General features: G+C 46.7%; 1 protein-coding gene across 2 annotated transcripts in view; it reads left to right on the plus strand.

Moving 5' to 3' along the window:
- Positions 1–24,023, plus strand: part of PLCH2 (phospholipase C eta 2) — a 395,254-nt gene that overhangs the window by 333,762 nt on the left and 37,469 nt on the right. For both annotated transcript variants that reach the window (XM_074975802.1, XM_074975801.1), the window contains 4 exons: positions 2,850–3,008; positions 20,612–20,704; positions 21,844–21,944; positions 23,345–23,442. In XM_074975802.1, coding sequence (XP_074831903.1) covers positions 2,850–3,008; positions 20,612–20,704; positions 21,844–21,944; positions 23,345–23,442 — 451 coding nt within the window. The remainder of the gene's footprint in view (positions 1–2,849; positions 3,009–20,611; positions 20,705–21,843; positions 21,945–23,344; positions 23,443–24,023) is intronic.

Raw genomic sequence — 24,023 nt, forward strand, 5'->3', positions numbered from 1 at the left:
TGTTTTGATACTTTGCTCCTATGGTTTTTGTCTCTCTCTCTGCCTGGCATTACGTCCATTCAAAGTGGAAGGTACTGTACTCCCAGGGCAGTGGTAGAGGTTAGCCTGCTGGGTTTTATGCTTTGTGGGATCACTCCTGTTACCAAGGAATGAACATGTGGAGCAGGGAATTAAAAATTGCTTGAAGGTATTGAGGTGAAGGGCAAAGCAAATTGCACTACAAGTCCTACATTCACATGAGCTGCCATCTGATCCCTCTGCCTTTAAGGTTGTGTATATGGAGCAGCTAGAGATGGGCTGATGGGGTTCAATATGGACCAGTGGAATGCTCCACATCTGAAGACTTAAAGCCAAACCGAATGGAACCCTTTCACTGCTACAAGCCAGGTTCACACCACCTCTTGCTGTTCTCCCTCCTGTTTCCTACATATCTTTGTCTTTGTTTCCTGGGCTCACCACAGTGGCCTCATATCAGAAAGGAACAACGGAGCCAGGAGACAGGACATTTTTCCAGAGTCAGGTCTCGCGGGCTTTCTGCCTCATTCATTAGCTGGTTCAGATAAACACATTTGTGGGTGCTTAAACTCCTGTGGTTCTCCCACTGGTAGCTTTCAGTTAGCCCTCTGTGATGCACTTCTCACATGCGCTTCTCCTTAAAAGGAGGGCGAACAAATCGTTTTTCTCCCTTAAACAAGCAGAAAAAGGTGGAGACTAGTCAGAGAGGCTATGTCTACACAGCTGCCATATTTTGAAATAAGTATTCCAGAACAGCTGTTCCAAAATAACTTTCAAAATAACACTGCCACACATAGAAAAGTATTTCGAAATGGCACTTAGCTATCTCACAATACATTGTCTAAACACACAGCCCTCATTTCACAATAGCGCCTATTTTGAAAGAGTTATTTTGTTACTTGGAATAACTTTGCTTTGTAGCCATAGCCAGAGTCATCCTTCATTGTAGAGAGCCTGCTTTTCTTTGCCACACATGGGCACATTTCTTTCCATAAAGTCTGTGTGGACACTGCCTTGCTTACATCTTTATCTTCATTAACTAACAATTTGTTTTAGTCTGACTTCTGCTCACATCTGGGCTTGCAGATTCACTAGACCTGGCTTGCTTCAGAGCAGTGGCTCCCAAACTTTTCAGCATCATGCCTTCCTTTTGATTTTTGAGAAACCCTCCTGCCCTCCAACTTCTTTACCATCATCCAACCCCACTTTAACAAAAAATTCAATGTGTAATTTAAAATAAACAAAATCTTGATATAAAAATGTTATTTAAAATTAAAAATAAGCACACATCATTTGTCTTGGCCCAGAAATGTAATAAAAACGTAATTAAACAGCAGAAACAAATTAATTTAACATGAACGATGATGCTGCATTTTCTTCATAAGTTGGGAAATCCTAGAAGACTGACTGTGGACCATCCACGCTAACAGCACAGGCCTCCTGCATCCCAAGCTGGCCACCTGCCTGAGACCCATGCTGCTGAGGCTATCTGCTGGAGCCCCTCCCCTCCCCCAAAGCCAGGCACCGCCAGCCCCCCATCTAACCCCATCTTCCTCCTCTCCTCCCAACCCACACTCACTCACCTGTGCAGGATGCAGCTAACTCCATGGGGGTCTTCGCTGGCTGCCTGCTTTTCGTAGCGGCTGAGCTGGGTCGCCCATGTGAAATGACAGGGTCTGAAAGCCAGAAACAAAGGCTGGCTCTTTCTTGGGGGGGCTGGGTCGCCTCGCACCCCCCTGGAATTTCTTCTTGCCCCCCAGTTTGGGAAACCATGCTTTAGAGTGAGGCTTTGGAAAGCATGGGAAATGGCAGATTGTTTTCTGATTAAATTAATCAGGACATTCTAAGGCCTGTTGAGCAAGCACAATCTGTGAGGTTTTTCTTTTAACCTTCCAAAGATCTGGAGTTGTGACTTGCTCCGTATAAATTGCATGGCTAGAAAAGAGAACCATGTTTCCATCTCTTTTCCCCCCTCACCACTCTTCACCCCAGTCATTCAACGGCCCACGGAGAAGAAGAGTACAGGGTTGTGTAATAAAACTATCTTTTAACTGGGGAAGTCCTGGTTCTCCAGCTGCTCCTGTTCCAACTGAATTCTGCAGCCACAAGCTCTGACCTAGCAAACAGTTGATGGTTTTGAGCTCTTTCAGTTCCCTCAGACTTGATGTGCCTTAGAAATGACATGTTTTATTCAGCTGTTCTGGGGGGTACAAATCTTGAACCGCCATGAGAATGACGAAGTGCAGTCATGATAGTAAAATAGACCAGACTGTTTTTATAAATGAATACTCCAAAACAGAACCTGCCCTGAATCACCTCAATACCAGCTATTTCCAGGTAGCCCATCAATGGCTTGGTTACAAAGCACATGCCACATGAGCTGCCTTGTTAACAAGTGGTTTGGGTTCCCTTCAACAATAAGTTGTTCTGTTTTTATTTATGTTCTCATGGCTTTCTTTTGCAAAATGTTTTGCTTTCACATTCCATTGTGGCTTTGGGATATTTATTTATACTCTGTAACTAATTTCCAGTCTGGGGCCTCACGTGCCTATGTATCTGCTGTGAAGCCCAGCACCGGTCATTCTTCTTGCTGTGGATAATTGACAGTGTTACTGTATTTCACAGTGTGCAAACTAAGAGACGGCTGGGCTATTAGCATGTGGAGAGATAGTTAATAGTCTGTTGGAGCAAAGCCTCAGTCCATTTCTTTTGCCTCATTTTCTTCTTATTTTTTGCCACTTAACATACAGTTGTAGTTTTGTTTGACCTCCCATTGGCTTAATGAAGATTTCACACTACTGTGCCCTCGTTTAATGAGTTTATTTCATCAATAGGCTTCCACCAATCGGAAGCGAGTCGAGAATATAGCAAAGAAGAAACTTGACTCGCTGATAAAGGAATCCAAAATCCGTGACTGTGAAGATCCAAACAATTTTACCGTCACCACTCTGCCACCGCCTGGGAAACTCAGCCAAAAGTCAGATATCAAGAAGGTGAAAATCTTTTGTTTTTCTCCATCCATAAAAGAGTTGACTTTTCATTTTCTCTCTTCCCCTGACATACATTAAAACCAAGAAAGATCTGCATTTCCAGAGCTGTGGGCTAACAGGTAGGCTTCTGAACATGCATTCAGACTCCTAAATTGAACTGACTTGGCGTACTGAGGTGCTGAGCACCTGCAAGTCTTGTGACACCCATGGAATTTAATCATGCACAATTCCTTTATTAAACCAGGTCTCTTCAATTTAGGAGTTTGCATGCAGTCCTAGAAGCATAGTATTAGGCCCTCAGATTTAAAAAAAATATAGCCCTAACATTCAGAAGCAATTGAATCACAAAATGATAATTTAACATACCCCTAACATGGTCTATAAGTAGGGGCAAGGCATCTTGGGGCTGAGGATGACAGTGAGCTGATATCTCTGACTGTTATTTATGCTTAGTTGTGCCCATTTTTCCATCTTCCACCTTAATCGGTGTGCCTTGTTCTCTCCTTATAAAAACCAGTAGCCTTTCAGCCTGAAGAAGGTGTGCTACTGTAATAACTTGTCAGACTTTGGATTTCAGTCACTTCCAGCGTGTGCTGATCTGTGACCTTATAAATCATGAAACTTTGAGATTACTGAGATTGATATTTTTGTTGTTAAAAATGCTGGCTGCATGGGAGCCCCAACTGCCCATTTGAATGTTCATTTTGCAGAAATATAGTTCCATGCTGCTTTCTGCAGCAGACAAGACAGTGGAAAGGCTAATAATACTCTAGCTGCTGACTCCAAGTCCCGCTGAATTCCTGTTTTTCTCTCTGAGTGAGTGTTGCAATGGCTGCTGTGTGCATGGGAGATGTCCTGGCTGGCAATGTAACAAATGTGTGTCTCGTGTTGCATACGCTATGTTGAACTTCACCATAAGCAATAGCTAGGTGTAGACTGGAGTCATTCTGTGTTTGCAAAGACATCATATCATGGGAATTTCAAGAATCAGCAGCTGAAGAAGTTTGATTTCAGTGAGGGAGAATAATAAACCTCATTAATTCATAATGGCTCAACCCCCCACTCACCAAAAACTATAGCAAATAAGGGCAAACCTTCCCCCTTTGTAAAATAATCAGTTGCTCATCTCAAAGCTCTTGGGATCAGAAATGGGAAAGAAACCATATTCGGAAGCTCAGGCCTTCAAAACGCAGGTGTTAACCAATGTTTCCTCTAATTTTTTTACATCCAAGTGCAGAATAAAATTTGTTACATGCACAAAGTCATGTGTGGATGTTCACCACCAATAGAAACACATGCTGCCAGCTGTGTGAGGCTGTGGGTGCTCTGCTAATCAGCTGGGCAGCACTTGACTCTCTCCTAGGCAACCGCTCAAGAGCTCAGCTTGCAAGGAACACTGATGTTAGCCCTTCCCCCTTGTTGCCCCAAGTTAAGAATTTTTAACATGTATTTGAGGATTTTTTTCTTTTTATCCAGTTTCTCTGGGCAATTGCAATATCTAAAAACTTACTTTTCCTTAATGAAGGCTGAAATTTTCATCTAATCACATGACTCCATGAGCTGGGCCTTTACGGACAGGCTTGAAATAACGTCTCAGAAGCTGGCCACCCCTAAGAGTTCTAGAGAGCCAGCTTTCTTGGGGGATTTCTATTAATTTTTGTTCTGGTGGTCTTAGTCATGCAATAAAGTTGCATGGGAATCACTGGCCACGTCTTCACTAGTGAGTTCTTTTGGAAAATCAGGACCCTTTTCAAAAGAAAACATGGAGTGTCCACATATAAAAGGAGCTCTTTTCATCCACAATTGAAAGAATGAGGCTCTTCTGGAAGCCCTCTTCTGCTCCTGGATCCGGAAGAGCGTCTCCTTTTAAAATCTTCTTTCAAAAAAAACCAAGCGTAGATGCTCGATGGGCCCTTTTTTCGAAAAAGCAATTCTCATGCCACCGGCTTTTTTGATCCCTGACCTGTTCTTTCGAAAGAGCAGGGGCTGTGTGGACACTCTCTATATTTTATGTGTGGGCACGCTTTTTCAAAAGAAGTTTTTTCAGAAGAGATCTTCTTCTTCGAGTGTCCCCATGGGTGCTCCACAATAGGTGTCGGGCTCACCTGGCGCCGCAGATCGGAAATCTTCCAGCAGTTTCTCCTGGATCGCACATGCGCCGGCGTGCGCCACTCCCCTGCGCGCCCCTGGCCACGTGCGCGATCCAGTCCCTGCCAGTTCCTTCTCAACCGCCATTGGCTGCAGACGGAATCCGCTCAGGCTAAGGCCAGAGTCAGATTAGATGGTGTTTCTAAGTGTAAATTGTTGTTTTTTTCGGTTAAAAAAAAAAAAAAAAAGAAAAATATATAATAAAAAGAGAGAGCGGAGCGGAGAAGAAGAGTGGACGTGAAGGCCAGTAGGCCGTCCGCTGCCCCGCAGGCCAGTGACTGTGATTCGGGTAAAAAGGCACGGGTTAAGTGCTAAGTACCCTATTAACAGTAAAGGACTCACCGCGATGGCCTCTTCAGGTTTTAAAAAGTGTGAGTCCTGCCGTGAAGCTATGCTGGCCTCCGATGGGCACAGTGAATGCATCCGCTGCCTGGGGGAATCACATGTTACCCAGAAGTGTTCTCACTGCGGTACGCTCACCGCCAGGGCCAGGAAAGATAGAGAAATGTGTCCTAAAATGCTCTTGTTTGACAAGGCCCTCCAGCCGGACTTGCCGGAGAAGGCTCACCCAGAAGGGCCCTCTGGGTTGCATAAGAGGAAGGCAGCTTCTCTGACCCCCTCGGTGCAGAAACGGAGGAAACTCTCCCCAGCTCGATCCTTGCCGGCGGTTTCAGCGAGCGGGATGAGTGGAGTGCACAGCCCCCAGCCGCACACTCAGGCAAGCGGCAGCGCAGCAGCGCACGTGGCAGAGGCTGAGCCTCCAGTTACACAACAGCTGGCACGCGCGGTGCCTAGAGCGTCAGTGAGGCAAGCGCCGGAACTGGCGGCACTGCCACAGGTGGCACCGGCCCCGCGGCACCAACGGTGCAGGGCTGCCAGGCACGGAGCCTGCAGGCACCGGAGGAAGTTACCTACGTGGCACCGCAGCTGAGTGTGCCGAGCGCAGCGCCGACAGCGGGGCCAAGATCCCTGGCATGGGAGGGGGCGGTGCGAGCCCCTCAGGGGAGGGGCAAGGCAAAATCAAAAGCCCGGCACCGCAGCCCATCTCCGGACAGGGCTGCGCTGCTGCTAGCAACAAGCCCTCCCCCTGTGCTGCACACGCCGCCCAGAAGTCCTGGGTCTCCACCGGCCTATCCAGAACCTCCTTCTCCGTTCCTCCAACCAGTGGCTTGGGCCTCCTTCACCTTTTCTGGGATTGGATCCCCTGGAGTACTATCACAAACCAGTTTCGCCTCTATCTGTGTCGTCACGGAGGTGTCGCTCTCCCAGACGTTGGGGGTACACACCCCGCGAGTGGTCTAGGTCTCCATCCTTGGACCCTTGCCCGTGCTGCCATGGTCGTCCTTATCATGCTGGATACAGACACCCCAGGCCTACACTCAGGGGCAGGTACCCCCCGGCCGTTCAATACCCCCGTGGACACTCCCAATCAGGGACGGAAGCACAGTTATCTCAAGAGGAGTTAATTTTAGAACCCTGAGATTTTCCTGCACAATCCTCCAGCGAGCAAGTGTATCATCGACCGCAGGAGCCTGAGGGTTCCAGGGAGGTTTACCCTAGTGGTTCCTCCTCATCCTCCCCAGATGAGGCCATGGCCCCCGCGGATGTCTCTCCCCCAGATGACCTCAAACAGTTTCAGGAGCTGTTTAAAAGGGTGGCTTTCACACAAGGCATTCAAACGGCAGAGGTGCAGGAGAAACATCACAAACTCCTGAAAAATTTGAGACCCCCGGCTTCATCCAAAATCGCTATCCTGCTCGACGAAGCCGTTATGGAGTCAGCCACCACCATATGGCAGACTCCGTCCTCCGTTCCGCCTATGAACAAGAGAGCGGATAAGAAATACTTCGTCCCGGCAAAGGGCATGGAGTTCCTCTTCAGTCACCCACAACCAAATTCGTTAGTGGTCGAATCGTCCCAGCAGAGGTCAAAGGCTTCTCAGTACAAATCGGGGGGATCGGACAAAAATGCTAAGAAGCTAGAGCTGTTTGGCAGGAAAGTATATTCCTCCTCTACCCTGCTACTGAGAATGGCAAATTATGCGGCACACCTAGCGAACCATAATTTTGATAATTACTCCAGGCTTACTCCTCTCATGGATTCACTTCCGGAAGATAAGAAGCCGGTGTTAAAGGCAATAGTGCAAGAGGGCTACGTAGCATCGCGGACGGGAGTCCAGATTGCCCTGGACGTGGCGGATACGGCGGCATGTTCAATGGCTACAGCAGTGGTCATGCGTAGAGAATCCTGGCTCCAGACATCAGGTATCCCGAGGGACCTACAGGCGAAGATCGTGGACCTTCCCTTTGACACGCAAAAGCTGTTTGCAGACTCAACCGACTCGGTCCTCCACTCCAGTAAGGACTCGAGAGCTACACTTAGAACCTTGGGTATTTATACTTCTCCATACAGGAAGAAAAAATGTTATCCTCAGCAAAGATGCTACCCGTACCAACCGCAGCACGCTCAGTATCAACGGGGCTACGACCAAGGGCGCCATCAACAGCAGCAACAGTACAGAACTCCCAGGCGACGTTCTCAACAAAGCCATATGCCCGCGGGACAGGCCCAAAGGCAACAAGTTTGACGGGTATGTCGGGGGCTGCACTATCACTACCATCGCTCAATGCCACTCTCATCTCATGTTCCATCACCACCTCAGACCGTTCCACCCCCAGTGGCAAAAGATCACCACAGACAAATGGGTGCTGGAGATCATAGCCACGGGTTACGCAATCCCTTTCCAGTCGCTCCCACCGACGAAGCCTCCCTGCAGGCCTCACCTCCAGGATGCTGCCCACGAGGTGAGGCTCAAGCAGGAGGTGGACCAACTTATGTTCATAGGGGTGGTGGAAAGAATGCCGGAACAATTCCAAGGGAAAGGTTTTTATTCACGTTACTTCCTAACAGAGAAGAAAACAGGAGGCTGGAGGCCCATCCTAGATCTTCGGGGCCTCAACCGCTACTTGCGCAAGCAACGTTTTTGGATGATCACAGTCACCTCCGTACTGACGGCACTGGACGATGGAGATTGGTTTGCAGCCCTTGACTTACAAGATGCTTACTTTCATATAACGATCCACCCGGCACACAGGCGCTTCCTCCGCTTCATGGTCGGCAGGGAACATTTCCAGTACAGGGTTCTTCCATTCGGCCTCTCCTCGGCCCCCAGAGTCTTTACCAAAACCCTGGCAGTGGTGTCAGCCTACCTGCACAGACAGGGGGTGTTTATCTTCCCATACCTGGACGACTGCCTACTGAAAGGGGCCTCGAAGGCAGAGGTCCTACACATGATACGCGTCACAGCGGACACGTTTTCTTCGCTGGGCCTAGTCATCAACCTCGCGAAGTCAAAGACCGAACCCACACAAGACATAGAGTTCATAGGGGCACGTATAAACTCTATCACAGCAAGGGTGTACCTACCCGACGCCCACTTCCGCACCATCAGTTCGCTAGTGCAAGTCATCACATACAGCCCCACGGTGCCAGCTGCTGGGCCACATGGCGGCAGCGACATTTGTGGTACAGAATGCCAGATTGCACATGCGAAGCCTGCAGCATTGGCTGGCGAGCGTTTACAAACCGGCATCCCACACTGTCCACAGGGTGGTGTTGCCCACGACAGAGGTGCGCAGATCCCTGGCGTGGTGGGAAAACCCCAAGAATCTGCTAGTAGGGGTGCCCTTTCACCAACCACAAATTTCTATTTTTCTTACTACCGACGCCTCCCACATAGGATGGGGAGCGCACATCGGCGACAAGATGACGCAAGGGCTATGGTCCCCTGCGGAACAGACACTGCACATAAACATACTGGAGCTCAGAGCAATGTTCAACGCCTGCAAACATTTTCGAGACTGCCTACATGGCAAAGTAGTCGGGATCAATACTGACAATACCGCCACTGTTTTACATCAATCGACAAGGAGGGGCCCGATCCTGTGCCCTATGTGCGGAAGCAGTCCGACTGTGGAACTGGTGCATTGCCAACAACATAACGTTGAAAGCCTCATACTTGCTGGGAGCTCACAACGTGAAAGCAGATCAGCTGAGCAGGCGCTTCGCACTCACACACGAATGGCAGATCCGCTCCGATCTGCTACGGCCCATTTTTCATACATGGGGGTTTCCCCAGATCAATCTGTTTGCCACCCAGCACAACAAGAAGTGTCCCCAGTACTGCTCCAGGGCAGGAGTGGGGCGGGGTTCCCTGGGGGACGCATTCATGATTTCATGGAGGGGCCCCCTACTTTACGCATTCCCCCCCACAGCGCTTATCCACAAGGTCTTGCAGAAAGGCAGAAGGGAGAGAGCTCGCATGATACTCATAGTCCCAAAGTGGGATCGGTAGCAATGGTTTCCCTTGCTTCTGCGCATGTCGGACCACCCACTGCTCCCTCTACCGGTGGCACCAGACCTACTCACGCAGGCTCAGGGGTCCATAGTGCATCCGCACCCTCAGGGTCTGCGCCAACAAACATGGCTAATCCATGTCTCAGCTCCTTAGAGAGCACATGTACGGAGGGAGTACAACAAATCCTGGAATGTAGCCGAAGGACCTCCACCAGGAAGACTTACAAGCAGAAATGGACTCGATTCACAGCCTGGTGTTCCGCCAAGCAGTTAGCTCTCCTTGACGTTCCTATACTGATAATACTAGAATACTTATTGGACCTCAAGAGGGGCGGGCTTTCTTTATCCTCGCTAAAAGTCCACCTTGCCACTATATCAGCCTTTCGGCATACAGAGGAAGGGCCCACGGTATTCGCCCATCCTATCGTTACCAGGTTCTTGAAGGGGCTGGTAAACCTGTACCCCCCTCGGAAACCGCTTCCACCATCGTGGAACTTGGACTTGGTGCTCAGCACGCTAACGGGTCCACCTTTTGAACCATTAGCCACAGCTCCCCTATGTCTCCTTACGATAAAAACAACCTTCCTCCTTGCAATTACATCAGGTCGCAGGGTGAGCGAGCTCGCAGCAGTGATGGCAACGCCGCCCTGCACAGTATTCTCAAAGGAGGCGGTAACCTTAAGGCTGCACCCAGCCTTTGTTCCAAAAGTCTCTTCAGAGTTCCATCTTAACGAGCCAATAGTTTTATCCTCGTTTTGCCCGAAGCCTCACAGCTCCAGCAAAGAGGCACACCTGCGTCTCCTGGATGTGAGGAGGGCATTGGCCTTCTACATAGACAGAACTAAGTCCTTCCGGAAAATGGACAGGCTCCTAGTGTCTCTCGCTCCCAGGTCAAAGGGGGAAGGCCTCTCTTCACAGAGAATTTCAAAGCACATTGTGTCCTGTATAAAAATGTGCTACGAGCTTCAAAAGACCCCTTTGCTGGCCCCGCCTAGGGCTCACTCCACCAGGGCGGTGGCGGCGTCAACAGCCTTCTTCAAGGGCATCGCGTTAAAAGACATCTGTAGAGCGGCGACCTGGTCATCCTACGACACCTTCGCCAAGCATTATGCCCTACATCGGGTATTCCAAGAGGATACCCGTCTGTCGACAACAGTCCTCTTGGGGGCAAGCTGCACATAAACCGATTACCCACCTCCTTTCTTGGGTTACTGCTGGGTAGTCACCTATTGTGGAGCACCCACGGGGACACTCAAAGAAGAAAGAGAAGTTACTCACCGTAGTAACGATGGTTCTTCGAGATGTGTCCCCATGGGTGCTCCACCACCCGCCCATCCTCCCCGCTTTGGATCTCTGTCTGGTGTTTTTCAGGAGCATTCGAGGCGGTTGGTCAAGGAACTGGAGGGGACCGGATCGCACATGTGGCCGGGGGCGCGCAGGGGAGCAGCGCGTGCCGGTGCATGCGCGATCCAGGAGAAACTGCTGGAAGATTTGTGATCTGCGGCGCCGGGCGAGCCCAACATCTATTGTGGAGCACCCACGGGGACACATCTCGAAGAACCACCGTTACTACGGTGAGTAACTTCTCTTTCTGGAAGACCTTTTTTTTGAAAGATCACTGTAGTTTAGACGTGGCCACTGTGATTTGCTCTCTTCTCTGATTGACCTTGTGTGCTCTCCACAACAGAAAAACTAAGTATAAGCCTTCACCTTTCTGGGAGGAAGGATGGTTCCCTGATTAATGCACTAGTGTGGGACTTGGCATATCCTGGTTCAGTTCCCATCTCTCCTGCAGGCTCTGTCTCACTACAGCAAAGGCACTCAGGCTGGGATTCTCAAAGGAGCTGGGTGCCCACCTTGTTTGAAAATCTCAGCCTTAGAATCAAAAAAAGCCCTGCCTCAGTTTCCTGATCTGTATAGTGGAGATAAGAACAGTTCCTTTCTCCCACATTTTGTTTGTCCATTGAGATTGCATGGTGTCTGAAGCAGAGACTTTCTTGCTTTCTGTCTGTACAGCTCCTCCGTACTGTGGTCCTCATCTTGACTTGAACCTTCAGGTGGAATTGTAGTTGAAACAATAATAAACACATCCTTTTTCTTCAATTCCCACACTGCCAAAACAACAGTGTATTTCCTGGCTCTCTCTGAGTGCGGTTTTGGGGGTGGAGAAAGCAGGGACAGAGGATGCGGTTGGTTGGTCGTTTGCATAAGGAGGCTGCGCTGTCCATCTTCAAATCAGTCAGTGGTGTTTGAGCAGCGTCCCAAAATGGTTACTACCCCTAATGATACAAAGCAGTGAGTAGTTTATCATTAATAGGGGCTGTTCTTTTAAAGAATCCTGCTGGGAAAATCTATTTATGAACTGCACAATGGACAAATTAGTTAATTGCTTTTTGCACTGCTTCTGTCCAATATATATAAAAAAGGGAGAGGGAATGACCTCTACTTTGAAGGGTAGCTGCTGTTGATGGTTTTCTTCCAGCCTTGAGATGAAATGCTGGGAACTGCGCAGAAAGACTCATCCTGCAGAGATACAGTGACAGTCATTTAAACTTTTGAGTGCTCAGATGCCTTGGTGCTATTTGCACAAATGGGATCAAACATTACATAAGGCTAAATAACAATAGCCCTTAAGTGGCGAGATGCAGTCCCAGCAGGAGGAAACTTCTGGAGTAAATATTTTGGGTCTGTAGCTTTGCAGGAGGCAGCGTCACATCAAATCATTGCCTACCTCTTCTTCCGCTTTCTTGACAGTACAAAATAAAGCTGTTCAGATGTGGAGAAATGGCTTTCTGTACCCATGGGTTGGAACATTTAATCCTCTCTCTAGTTCCAATTTTCACTGGATTAGGGGTTGAATGTGATCGTGAATATTCAACACATCCCTTTGTCAGGAAAACTCTGTTCGTGGCAGTGGAGTAAGTAAAGAGAGAGAGGAGTTCCCAGTTTGGAACTGGGATTTGGATCTTGGCTGCCCTAAGGTATCAGTACGATCAGTGCGCTCTCTGGGCTGGCTGTGACTCCCGGAGACTGCACTGCACCTGCAAAGCGTTAAATTGATTGGAAATTCTGAGGGAACATTTTCCATCTGAAAATGCAACTTCATGAGAAGCGAAACATTTCACGGGGGTAGTTTGATTTTTACGGACATCGTGACTGAACTCAGGTTGGATTTCACTTGATCTTTACCTGGTTTCCTGCCCCTCTCATTTGTCTGGCTTCTCAGATGCCACGGACCTGAAAGTCCTTCTCTCAGGAGCACCTCCCCACCACTGCCTGCGGTCGCTGGGCCTCCAGGGTGTGGAACAGCATGCCAGGCACACTCCCCTGGGTTCCAATCCCCTTTATTTGGGGTCTTGTCCTGTATCGGAACAAAGCCCAATTTCAGAGTATCAGAATCTTCCATGAAAGAGAAGTGCTTCCTTGCCCAGCTCTAGTGGGACACTGTGGAGACAGAAAAAAAAGGCTGATGGTACCAAGTGCTGACAAACCTATTGGGTATAATTTATCTATGGCAGCTGCAACTGAACACCAGGTAGAGATTGGTATTGAATTGACTGGGTGAGACTGAGGCTGTCACTGCTAGAGCTGAGCTGCTTCTCTTGCTCGAAGGAGTGATTGTTCCTGCCCTGAAACTTTACAATCCAAATAGAAAAGAAACAGAGAGGAAGGATCATTATTCCCATTGGCAGATGGGGAAACTGAGGCACAGAGCGATCAAGCAACTTTTTCCCCAAGGTTACACAGAGAGTTTGTAATGTATCTACAAAATGAGCTCAGCTGAAGCCCAAGTCCACCCTTTTTCTCTGGATCTTTTTGACAGAAGAGAGCTAGTATGAGACCCCACCCAAAGCCCCACCACCACTGAAACCATTCCATGCTGGGACTCTTGTCTCAGAGGAAGAAAATTCTAACTCTGTTCAATCTAATTCATGAATGAAGGATAGAAAGTAATTTCTTCCTGCTCGCATCTCTCTCCAAGTACATGCCTGTGAAATGGCTCATTTAATTGGATGTAGGAAACATTGCCATCTTGGTCTAGAACTGGTTTTCAGCCAGCGTGCCATGAGAACTGTCCAAATGTGCCATGAAATTCCATCACGTTCACCTCACTGTAGCTCTTTGCATAGCCACCACGGGGGGATGAGGAGTGAATTGACAACCCCGCAGGACCCTTTTCCTGCTTGGAGGCAGCTGAAATGCTGCTTCCCATCCCTAAGGAGCTGGCAGGGAGCCTGCCCCTAATCCCTGCTGTGGCAAGGGGAAGGGAGGGCAGGGGCATGTTGGAGCTGGGACATGGCTTAAATGCCACATTCTGGCTCCATTGGGCTGGCGGGGAGGGGAGCTGCTTTCAGTGATTACTCGTTTACTCAACATCCCTGGCACAGCATTGAGCAGATTTTGAAAATGCGTCTGTGCGTGCTGTCACAAATGATGTATTCTCTGGTGGATTTGAAACATTAATGCATTTGAGCCTTGTTTCGTCTGTTATAGGCACTGCTCTGTTGCAGACCTCTCTAGTAAGACAGTAACCATAGTAAATGTAAGTAAATGTGACGTTTATGAGCAATCGGTTCAGCTGAAGAAAGTGGGCGTGCCATGGAATTGTTTGTCTCATTGAAGTGAGCCGTGTTACTGACAAGGCTGGGAACCATTGGTCTAGAGACCCTCGGGCATGTGGAAAGCAGGGTCTTTAGACCCTACTGATGCTGTGGCTTGATCATTCTGACATTTATGGTAAATGACTGGTATGCCTTTGATTTAACGTTTTCATCCCTGTTCTTCAGAGGTGTTTATCTCACACTAGGAGGTGTGGGTAATTCTTATGTAACACACCTTTTTTTAAGGCCACTGAGGCATATCTGTATCTTTGTATTTTGCTTCCATGTCACTTCTCTAGCGAGGTTTTGTGTCTGACAATTTGCGTGCTACAGGCAGGAACTGAGCTCTAGGCAGTTCTATAAGACGGGGCACTGGTGAGCTACCCTACTGGAAATAAAATAGAGAGACTTGCACAGGACCTAATAGGAATTGCCGGGGATGGGCAAGGCAATGCAGATAACTGGAGTCAGCCCTTCACCTGAAACGGGAGCTTCAGCAACCTGTCCCTGTCACCCTTTCTCCTCTTTGCTCTATCCCTACCATTTCTAATACCCTTTGGAAATGGAAGTGCAGAAACACCTAGGGCTTGTCTACACTACCACCATCCTTCGAAGGATGGTAGAGTGTTGAGAATTTGCTAATGAAGTGCTGCTGTGCATAGTCAGCACTTCATTAAGCAAATTCCCCCCCGCAGCAACTTTGAAGTTTTAAACTTTGAAGCACTGGCATGTGTCTACCTGTGGCGCACCCACTGGTACTTCGAAGTGCTGGGGCAACTTCTAAGTCCCCTTACTCCTCAAAATTTTAAAACTTCAAAGCTGCAGCAGGGGAAATTTTGCTTAGTGAAGTGCTGCCTATGCACGGAAGCACTTCATTAGTAAACTCCCAACACCCTAATTACCATCCTTCCTTCGAAGGAAGGTGGCAGTGTAGACAAGCCCTGAGAGAGAGAGATAAAAGTAGAAATGTCCTGGAAGAGGCTGCACTAGTGGATGTTCTGTGGTGATGAAGATACACAGATGGAATAGTAGAGAGATGATTTTGAAAATACTTCTTCCAAATATTGTGGACAAGGGGTGATTAAGCTGTTCAAGCCTCAGAGTATGTTGTGGCACTGAATTTCACAAGCTTGCTCAAAACATGGGTGAATGTAGTTGAATGTCCCTTTGCTTCTGTGTTATGTGGAAAGGTAAATAGAAGCACTGTTTCTACCTTCTCTGCCATTCATTCTCTCCCAGAATTCTCTGTCTCATGCTTCAAGCACTGAGATAAAGATCTATACGTTTGGGGTTCTTCAAGTCAGAGTTCAGAGCCTGTAAGGTTTGCTTGTCACCTGGCCAGCCTTCAGCTCTGTCCACCTTACTTGGTCCTGACTGGTTCTTTTTGTTGAAGGTAAGAGAATGATTCCTTTGACAGAGCAACAGTCAAACAGTCAGCAGTACGACCTTGATCTTGAAAGTTTAGCCCTGGCATGATGTTGTTGTTGGGGGATTTGATGGAGCAAATGAGGCATGTGGCTTTCAGAGAGGAGGTGAGCTTACAGATCCTGTGTTCTGTGTACTCCTAGCAATTTCCAAGATCTCTTCTCCTGGTGTGGAACACTTCTCCTGATCCTAAAAACATCGCAATTTGCAGGCACAGAGACTCTAGATGATACTCTTACAAACCCTCTGCATAACTGTGGCTAGAGCTGCATGAACATTTTTTGCAAATCTGCAATGGGATGCCACTGAAACACTTAGTATATTCATACTGATTCTGCCAAATTGTTTTGGTCAAAAAAATCCTAAAAACAGTCTAAAATAATCAACATATTTCATTTTTACACTCTCTAAACAAAATCTTTCAATCTGGGGATTCAAAACAAGTTTTATTTCAATGTCTCTTCATTTTATCACAGAAAAATCAAAAAATTCTAAAAGTGGTTGAAATTAAAGTGAAACATTTGGGTTTCATCAGAATGTCTTTTGACCCAAAATGCTTTTTTTCAGTTGCTGAAAGTTTTGAAGAAAAGTGTTCCTTTTGGTTCAACCCTAAACTAACTTTATTTGTTGTTGGATTTGGACTTGTCAGTGAACCAAAGAGTGTTGTTTGTCCAGTTTGATTTGTGATGGTCCTTAAAAACCCCTCTCTAAGGGGCTGTCCTTATGACTTTGGGTGTCCTGTGCAGCCTGAACACCTGTGCCCCTCCCCCATCGAGGAGCTGGGGTGGAGGGCTGTGCTATTAGCTGTGGGAGTAGGAGCAGGACAGAGAGGCTGGTGGAAGAGCAGGTGGAAGGGGGAGTGGTGCCCCAGATTTAGGGGTTCCCTATGCAGCTGCATACTCTGTGTATGCACTGGGATGGCCCTGCTCACACTCCACAAACTGAATAGTAACAGAGAATAAGCCGTGCTAATCTATACACTATCAAAACAAAAAGCAGTCAAGTAGCACTTTAAAGACTAGCAAAATAGTTTATTAGGTGAGCTTTCGTGGGACAGACAGAAGTGGGTCTGTCCCACGAAAGCTCACTTAATAAACTATTTTGCTAGTCTTTAAAGTGCTACTTGACTGCTTCTCGTTTTGACTCCACAAACTGTGGCTTGGGCTCCAGAATTTTCAGTCCCCTTTGATTCCAGACTTGGCCCTGGTTGTTGGCTAGGTGAGATCACTATTGCTTTGTCAGCTCTCAGCAGGTGTATAACGTGGTTAAACAGCCCATCTCCATGTGCGCTGAATACAAGAGCATTTATTTTAACAACAGCTACACCTGCTCTGACAGATTGTCAGGAATCCACTATTTATAAATAATGCAATCTTGTAATATGCTTTTGTGCGTTATTAAAGAGACCTTAATAAATATTTTAAACTAAAAATAACCATTGTAAAAGGACTTTGTATTTTTAAAGATGAGAACCATTTAGGTGGTTCATACCCCAAATTTTCCCATGCATGTAGCAGGGCAGATGCTCTTTCTGTTCTAAAAATGAATTAGCTGTGTATTGAAGGGATATGATGTCTTACTGCTTTTTAGAGAGGAGAAGGATTCTTCAGACCTGAGAGAAAATATCCCAGTAAACTGGATACTTTTTTTTTTTTCCAGTTTTGCTGTAGCTGTGTTGATCCCATGGTATTAGAGACCCAAAGCTGGTGAGGTAGTGTCATTTAGTGGAGCAACTTCATCTGGCGAAAGAGACAAGCTTTCCAGCTACACAAGTGGAGTTAATGGGCCACTTTACCATGAATGGCCCTTTGGAATATGTGTTAACTACTTATGCTAAATAATCTGTTCCACTTTGGGCACAACCTTTCCTGGGCTGGGGCCCACTGCATCAGATGCACGAAGTGGTAACTTCAGTTTGATACATTTGCTGAAGTGTCTCCAGACCATGAAAGCTTATGCCCAGATAAATGTGTTAGCTTTTAAGGTGCCACAGGACTCCTTATTTTTGCTGAAACAGACTGACATGCTACCCCTCTGAAACCTGTTCTGCGTTGACACTCTTGTGTGCCTCTCCCAGCCATAGAGAGGAGCTCTATGTATCTCAAAAGGTTGTTTCTCACCAACAGTTAGTCCCATAAGATATACCTTCCCCACATAGACCTTCTTTCTCTGACACTTACTTTTTTGAAAAATATGGTCCCTCCCCACTGCATACACAATTCATCCCTGACACTATGACAGACCCATCAGTAAGTGGCATTGCTTTCTGTGTGGAATACCATTGCCCTCTAGAGGTGCAAAGCTTTCTTAGCCTGGAAAGCACTGGTGTTTGCTGTGTTAAGAGGATAGACTAACCCTCCCGTAGGGACTGTCCTGCAGGCTTTAATAGAAAATAGCTGTTCTGTGAAGGTGTTTGAAGCCTCCTAAAGAATTCGCTCCATGCTATAAAACTCTCTGGGCTCAGAACTGGAATCTTATATTCATTTTTATAGTTTTAGATCAACCCTATTGACTTCACCAATGTTCAATTCTATAGGATTTTTCCATACCATCTAGAGCAGCTTAGATCTGTTCAGTTGGTTTGCAGGGCACCTTTTCAGTTACCTGGTAACGTTTATCTCCTCTGTTTTGGAAAGCTGTGTGGTTGGTATTGTGTTGGATGTGAACGTGCTTTGCTGACCACAGCAGATGGGTCTAGTGCACAATGGCTTTAGGTTTTAACTGGCGTGTACAAGTTGTTTTGCTAGTGAAATAAACACGCCTCCAAACCAAGTGAATGTTGATTAAATCAAAAGACTCCTGAGAATACATTCTACCCTTCACCGTCTTTCTTCTTGTCCTCATCTTAACCTGCTCCTTGGTTTGTCACCATGAGCATTGCTGTGCTAGAGGGACCCTTGAGCAGTGGAGCTGTGTGTATCAGGAGCAGAAAACTATGTGCTGGAAATAACAGAATGAAGCAAAGAGAAATGGACTGTCAAATTCAGTCATGTGATGTAACATGTAAGGACCAATTTGAAAATCTCTGAACATCCCTATTCGCCATATTTCAGCTTCAGGATGTTAATTTCCTCTGTCTTCATTGGCCAAAGATATGCCAGCCACCCCATTTACACTACAGGCTGAACCTCTCTAATCTGGAACTCTCTCACCTGGCAACATCCGTAATCTGGCATGATTTTAGTTATCCGGGAGACCACTTACCATGGATGTGGCCAAGTTTCCCATGGTCCCATAGAGTTTGTTTGCAACCACCAGTCCTGGCTCTCAGTGTTCTGTGCTGTTATTTAGCTGTAATTTACCCCTAAACATCTTGTAAGAGCTCAGCAAGCAATGGAAGTGTTAGTAATGTGCTAGAGAATATTGACCTCCCATGGTATGGCAACTTCTCTTGTTTGGCACCGATCAGGTCCCAAGGGGACAGACGAGAGGTTCAATCTGTATTTAACTGTACTTTTACCCACCTGTGCTTCTTGGTTTCTTTGTCTGCATAAAAAGACAGGGCAGCGTTTGATCTCAGGTGGTTATAAAGCTAGAGTTATTCCAGTGGATCCTTCTATTTCAGCAACACTCCCAGATTTGCTTCTAGTTGAGACTACTAAGAAAACAGAGATGAAAAATTTGTTTCCTTCTGCTGTAATGTTTTGTCATGGGTCTTTGCAGGAACTGTGCATTGTTTATATAAAAGCTATTTAGTGAAGAAAAATGTCTCTCCAGTCCATTTAGAGGCCTCTTTCTGGTTTTAATGGTGAGATACTTTATTAGCAGTTTTTATGGTAAATGCGTGATACAGGCGAATAATCTCTCATTGCACATGAATAATGGGAACGTGGCAGTTTTGGAAATGCAGATAGGGACTATGGAGGCAAAGGTGTTTAGTGATCTACGTTGTGGGATTTTAGTCGCTTTCCATATAAATTGTTTATTAATGACTTCAGCTTCCATAGCTGACTGCACACAGTTAATGATGGTGCCAGGTGAGCACATTGTCAGAGACATGGGTCTTTATTTCTGGCTCCACTGAAACGTGAAATATACACAGGTGACTTTTTTTGTTTTGTGCAAACAAAATTTGTTTTCCATGATAGAATGAAGTGCAGTCAAAAATTTGGGCTTTTTGGGGTGAAGGGGAAAAGAGGCTCTTCTCTAATTTCACATACTTTAATTTCATAATAACAGTTGTTTATAAAAATGTACTCAGCCCACTGACTAAAATGCATGAATTTGAAGCACTGCCACTTTAGAGTTTATAATTAGCCACAAAGGGGTTAGGGGAGGTAGTTAAATGCAAATTAGAAATGTTCTAGAAAGATTACTTAGTAAACATTTTGGAGCTAAAGCTAAGCTAGACTTTGGAACACAGTTCTGCTTGCCACAACTCACTACTTCTGGAGTTTGTGCATACTTTTAAACCAAGCTTGTTTGTAATGTATTGTGGCATGTTGTCTGTGGTCCCTTCCATTACTATGTGGTCAGGGCTTGGCAAGTCCCTGTAGGCACAACAGGCTGTGTTGAGTCAATCAGAGAGACAGAACCCCAAGGGCTTGTGTACATCCAATGATCTCAGTGAGAAGCCTTTTGAATCATAAGATTCTTTTCTCTTTCTGCGTCCTAGCACTAACACAGCCACTCAACCGATAAGCTGCACTGTTTGACCTGCTCCCTTTAAGCCTAAAGAGTAGACAGTGCTGCTATTGTCAGAGAAGTACATCTCATCAGCTGTGCAAAACTGTGGCTGTGAAACAGTCAAATGTTGATGTGAGGCATGTAGTGCGTTGTCCAGTTTTTGCCACAATAGACAACATGATAAAGTTCCCAGAGACTGGTGCATGAGTACTTATGTGCTCATGCGACGTGAGTGCACCAGCCGAAAGATCAGGGAATAAGTCATGCTGCTGCCTTGAAAAGTCTTGATTATAACCAGTGGGGGAGATGTTGGTACCAAACTGAGTAATGTTGAGATTGTAGGATGGACTTTTCAAACCTCTTGTGGATGAGTTTCAGTGTGGTTCTCTGCAGTCCCGCTGTCCTATCCACTGTGCTTTCATGCGCTCTTTCACTCTCCTGTGGCTGCAGAGCAAGCTTGAGGATGATGTGGAGTCTGGGGAAGATGCAAGCACCAACAAACGGTACAGCCGATCACTGATGGGCAGCTTTTCCAAACGCAAGGTTAGTCTCTCAGCAGATAACTGGCACTGCGTAGCAGAAGAAGCACTGGGCACCCAGACGTGGCGCTCTCTTTGTGTGTGTGTGTGTGTGTGTGTGTGTGAGAGAGAGAGAGAGAGAGAGGGTGGGGGAGGGGGGACAGGGAGAGGGAGAGAAATGCAAAGGTACAATAAAGAGTCCTGCTCCTTTGTTCTCCAATAGCCAAGCAGGCAGGAGGATCAGCTGCCTTTATTCCTAACTGCCTGCATTAGTTCATGTCAAATGCTGCTAGATCTCAGAGATCTGACCCAACAGTTAGAAAGGTTCATTTAAACTCTCATAGAGCAGTTTATTCCAAAGTGACTGAGAGCAACAATGCAACCAAAAAATCCGTTTGTCTCACCCTTATAGTAATCCCAGTGCAGCAGTGTGATTTGCATCACAGACAGCCCCTCTCATGCTAGCCATCTCTAGTTCCATAGTGAAGAGTTCTAGCTTGCCTCCTCCCTGTGTGCACGCATCAGTTCTGGGCAGGTGCAGTCTCTTGTGGTAAAAGGCTGCAATTTCCCATTACCTGTAAGAAACATGCACCTTGAAACAATGAAGCAGAATCGCATGGGGAAGTCCTGGCAGCTGCTCAGATGCTAGTCTGGTGGGCATGGCTTTCAAAGCGAGCTGCTCCTGCTGGCTGGGCCAACTCCTGTGTCCAGATTTTCAAAGAGGACTAAAACTCTAGGTGCTCCTGTTATCTGGGCCCCTTTAAAGCACTTCATGTTGGGCAGCCAGAAACTCTAATCACTTTTGAACATCTGGGTCCAGAGTTATTTGCCACCACATGCAATTGTACCACCAACATGGCTTGCGTGCCTGTGAATGGTGAATCTCAGACTAGCTGACCCATCCCCTGACAAAGGCTTCCCCAAACTTTTAATTGCCCTTTTTCTTTTCTAGCGCCCTCTTAGAATTTAGCGGACGTCTCTTGGGTTGTTGCCCTGCGCCCAACTTTTCAGAACAAATCCCAGGAGTTTTGCTCCACACTGCTTGCAGCATTCAGGCTCACAAAGCTAATCTGTTCTTATTTTTCACCCTTACCATCCCTTAAATGAAGCATAAGCTTCTGCTGAACAGTGATGCCTGTTTTATACCATGTTTTCTTGATGCAGAAAAAGGGGAGCAAATTGAAAAAGGTGTCCAGCCTAGAAGAAGGTGAAGATGACCTAGACTGTCAAGGGAACTTAGCCAGGGGCTCAGTGCATTACAGCAGGTTGGTAACAATGAGTCCTGGCCAGGGTTTCCTCTAACTTTTTCCATCCATGGGCAGAATAAATTTTGTTCTGTGCACCCAGGCAGGTGTGGATGTGCATCACAAATAGAACCACATGTCATGGGCAGCACCAGGCACTCTGCTAATCAGCTGGGCAGCACCTGAATCTCTCCTGGTCTGCTGCTCAAGTGCTCAGCTTCCAGGGAACTCTCGTCCTGGCAAGGCAGCGCTCTGCAAAGGTGGATACACAAGTGTAGCAAGTTTGAGAGCTTATAGCCATGTGGTGGGAAGCCCCCATAAGGGTAGACCCAAAATATTTGTGATTCCATCGTCGGATTTGTCATCTGACGTGGCTCTTCCAGTGGGTGACTGAGCCAGAGATGCTGGCCTGAGGTTTTGCTACTTTGCCCAGCTCAGTTATGAAGATGTCTTAAGTTGGCACAGCATTGTAGCCATGGGAGCCCCATTCCTGTAGCACAGGGGGTTCGTGGTGAGCCTCTGAAGCCCAGGGCTGCTTCGCGTGTTAAAAGGAATTAAAAAGTCAAAGTCCTGGTTTGATTTTTGTTTTGGAAAACACCTCTTTAAAACACCTGAAGTGAAAAATTTTGATGGGATTACTGACTTAGTTCTAGACACTGGAAGCCAGAGGTCAAATGGAGCTTGGGAGGCTGAGGAGAGATTCACTGGGGCTGCCAGGAGAGTTGAATGGAGGGCAGAGGTGGTGTTTGAGGAAAAAAAGGCCCCTGGAGCAGCCAGCAGAATTGTCAGAGTGCCATGCTGAGACCATAATCCCACTCAGCACATCGTGGTGTTAACCTAAAGCTAATGAGAAGGATGAGGGCACTAAATTCTTTGATATTTAAAACGTATGTCCTCTAAGGAGTCGTAAAATCATATCCATTGGAGTGGAAACATCCTGTTAAAGGGCAAGACCACAATTCCGCACAGACTACTTGCAACATACCAGATCTTAAAGTACAGCTGTTAGCCAGCCACCACTGCCTCTCTGAGCCTGTTAGCCAGACTGTCAAGTCTTTCCTTTGCCATTAACATACAAGAAGATGAGGTTCTTTGGTCAAAATTTTAAAAGAAATGTAGGCATTTCTGTGGTCAGTGTTGTGAGGCCAAAGTCTCTCTTCCAAAGGGAATTCCATTGACAGTCTTTTCTATGTACTTCCTGGGATGGTTCAACCAGAAGCCTGTGCTATTGTAATGAGTCTTCATGGGTTGTCCCTACAGCTACTGCAGTACTCCTTGTTGGAAGAGACTCCTGCCTGTGTTTCTTGTACTCAGCCGGTCATTTAAAATACTAAAGTGTTGTGGTTTATTTTTTGGGTGCGGGGGTTAATAAACTTGCCTCTTGATCAGTTTGTAGGAAACCATTTGTTTTATTCCCCCAGGATGAGCAGGCAGAAGAAAACAATGAAGCTTTCCCGGGCGCTCTCTGACCTGGTGAAGTACACAAAGTCTGTTGGCATCCATGATGTTGAAACCGAAAGTAAGTTGAACTGTCTGCTAAGAACTATCCACTGTGCATAGCACTGGAAAACTGGCACACTTCTGTTTATGCACCTAATTTCTATTAGAAGCACTTCATTCCAAGAGGAGTTTGACAGTGGAGCTGCCTCCTATAAATCTGTGTCATTTCAAAGTTGCCAGTCATCATTTGTTATGACTTGCAGTCTTCATCAGTGTGAATCTGGATTTTTGTCAGCAACTTCATTAAAGTGGGTGAAAATAACCACATGCAGTAGCAATCCATAGGCTACTGCCAGTTGCTGTAAAAGTTGCTATACTCCAGTTTACACTTTAAGAAGCAGGAAAACTCTGAAAGGACATTTACGCTGCTCTCAGTTACGATTTGTGGTGGTTTGGAGAAGAATCGCTCCATGAGAAATTTTGATCTTCGTTAGAAAGCTATAGGAAAATCCCCAGAATTTTGGCTAAAAAGCCAAAAGTTCAGGCACTGCTTCAAACCAGCTGATTGTGCAGAAAGAAACTGCTGTGAGATTTTAGCTTTCCTCACTTGTTTTCTACACGCGACCCTGAGCAGAGTTGGGAAGGCTAAGTGCCACCTGT

The sequence above is a fragment of the Carettochelys insculpta genome, chromosome 23, assembly GCF_033958435.1.
Source record: "Carettochelys insculpta isolate YL-2023 chromosome 23, ASM3395843v1, whole genome shotgun sequence".
Classification (NCBI taxonomy): Eukaryota; Metazoa; Chordata; order Testudines; family Carettochelyidae; genus Carettochelys; species Carettochelys insculpta.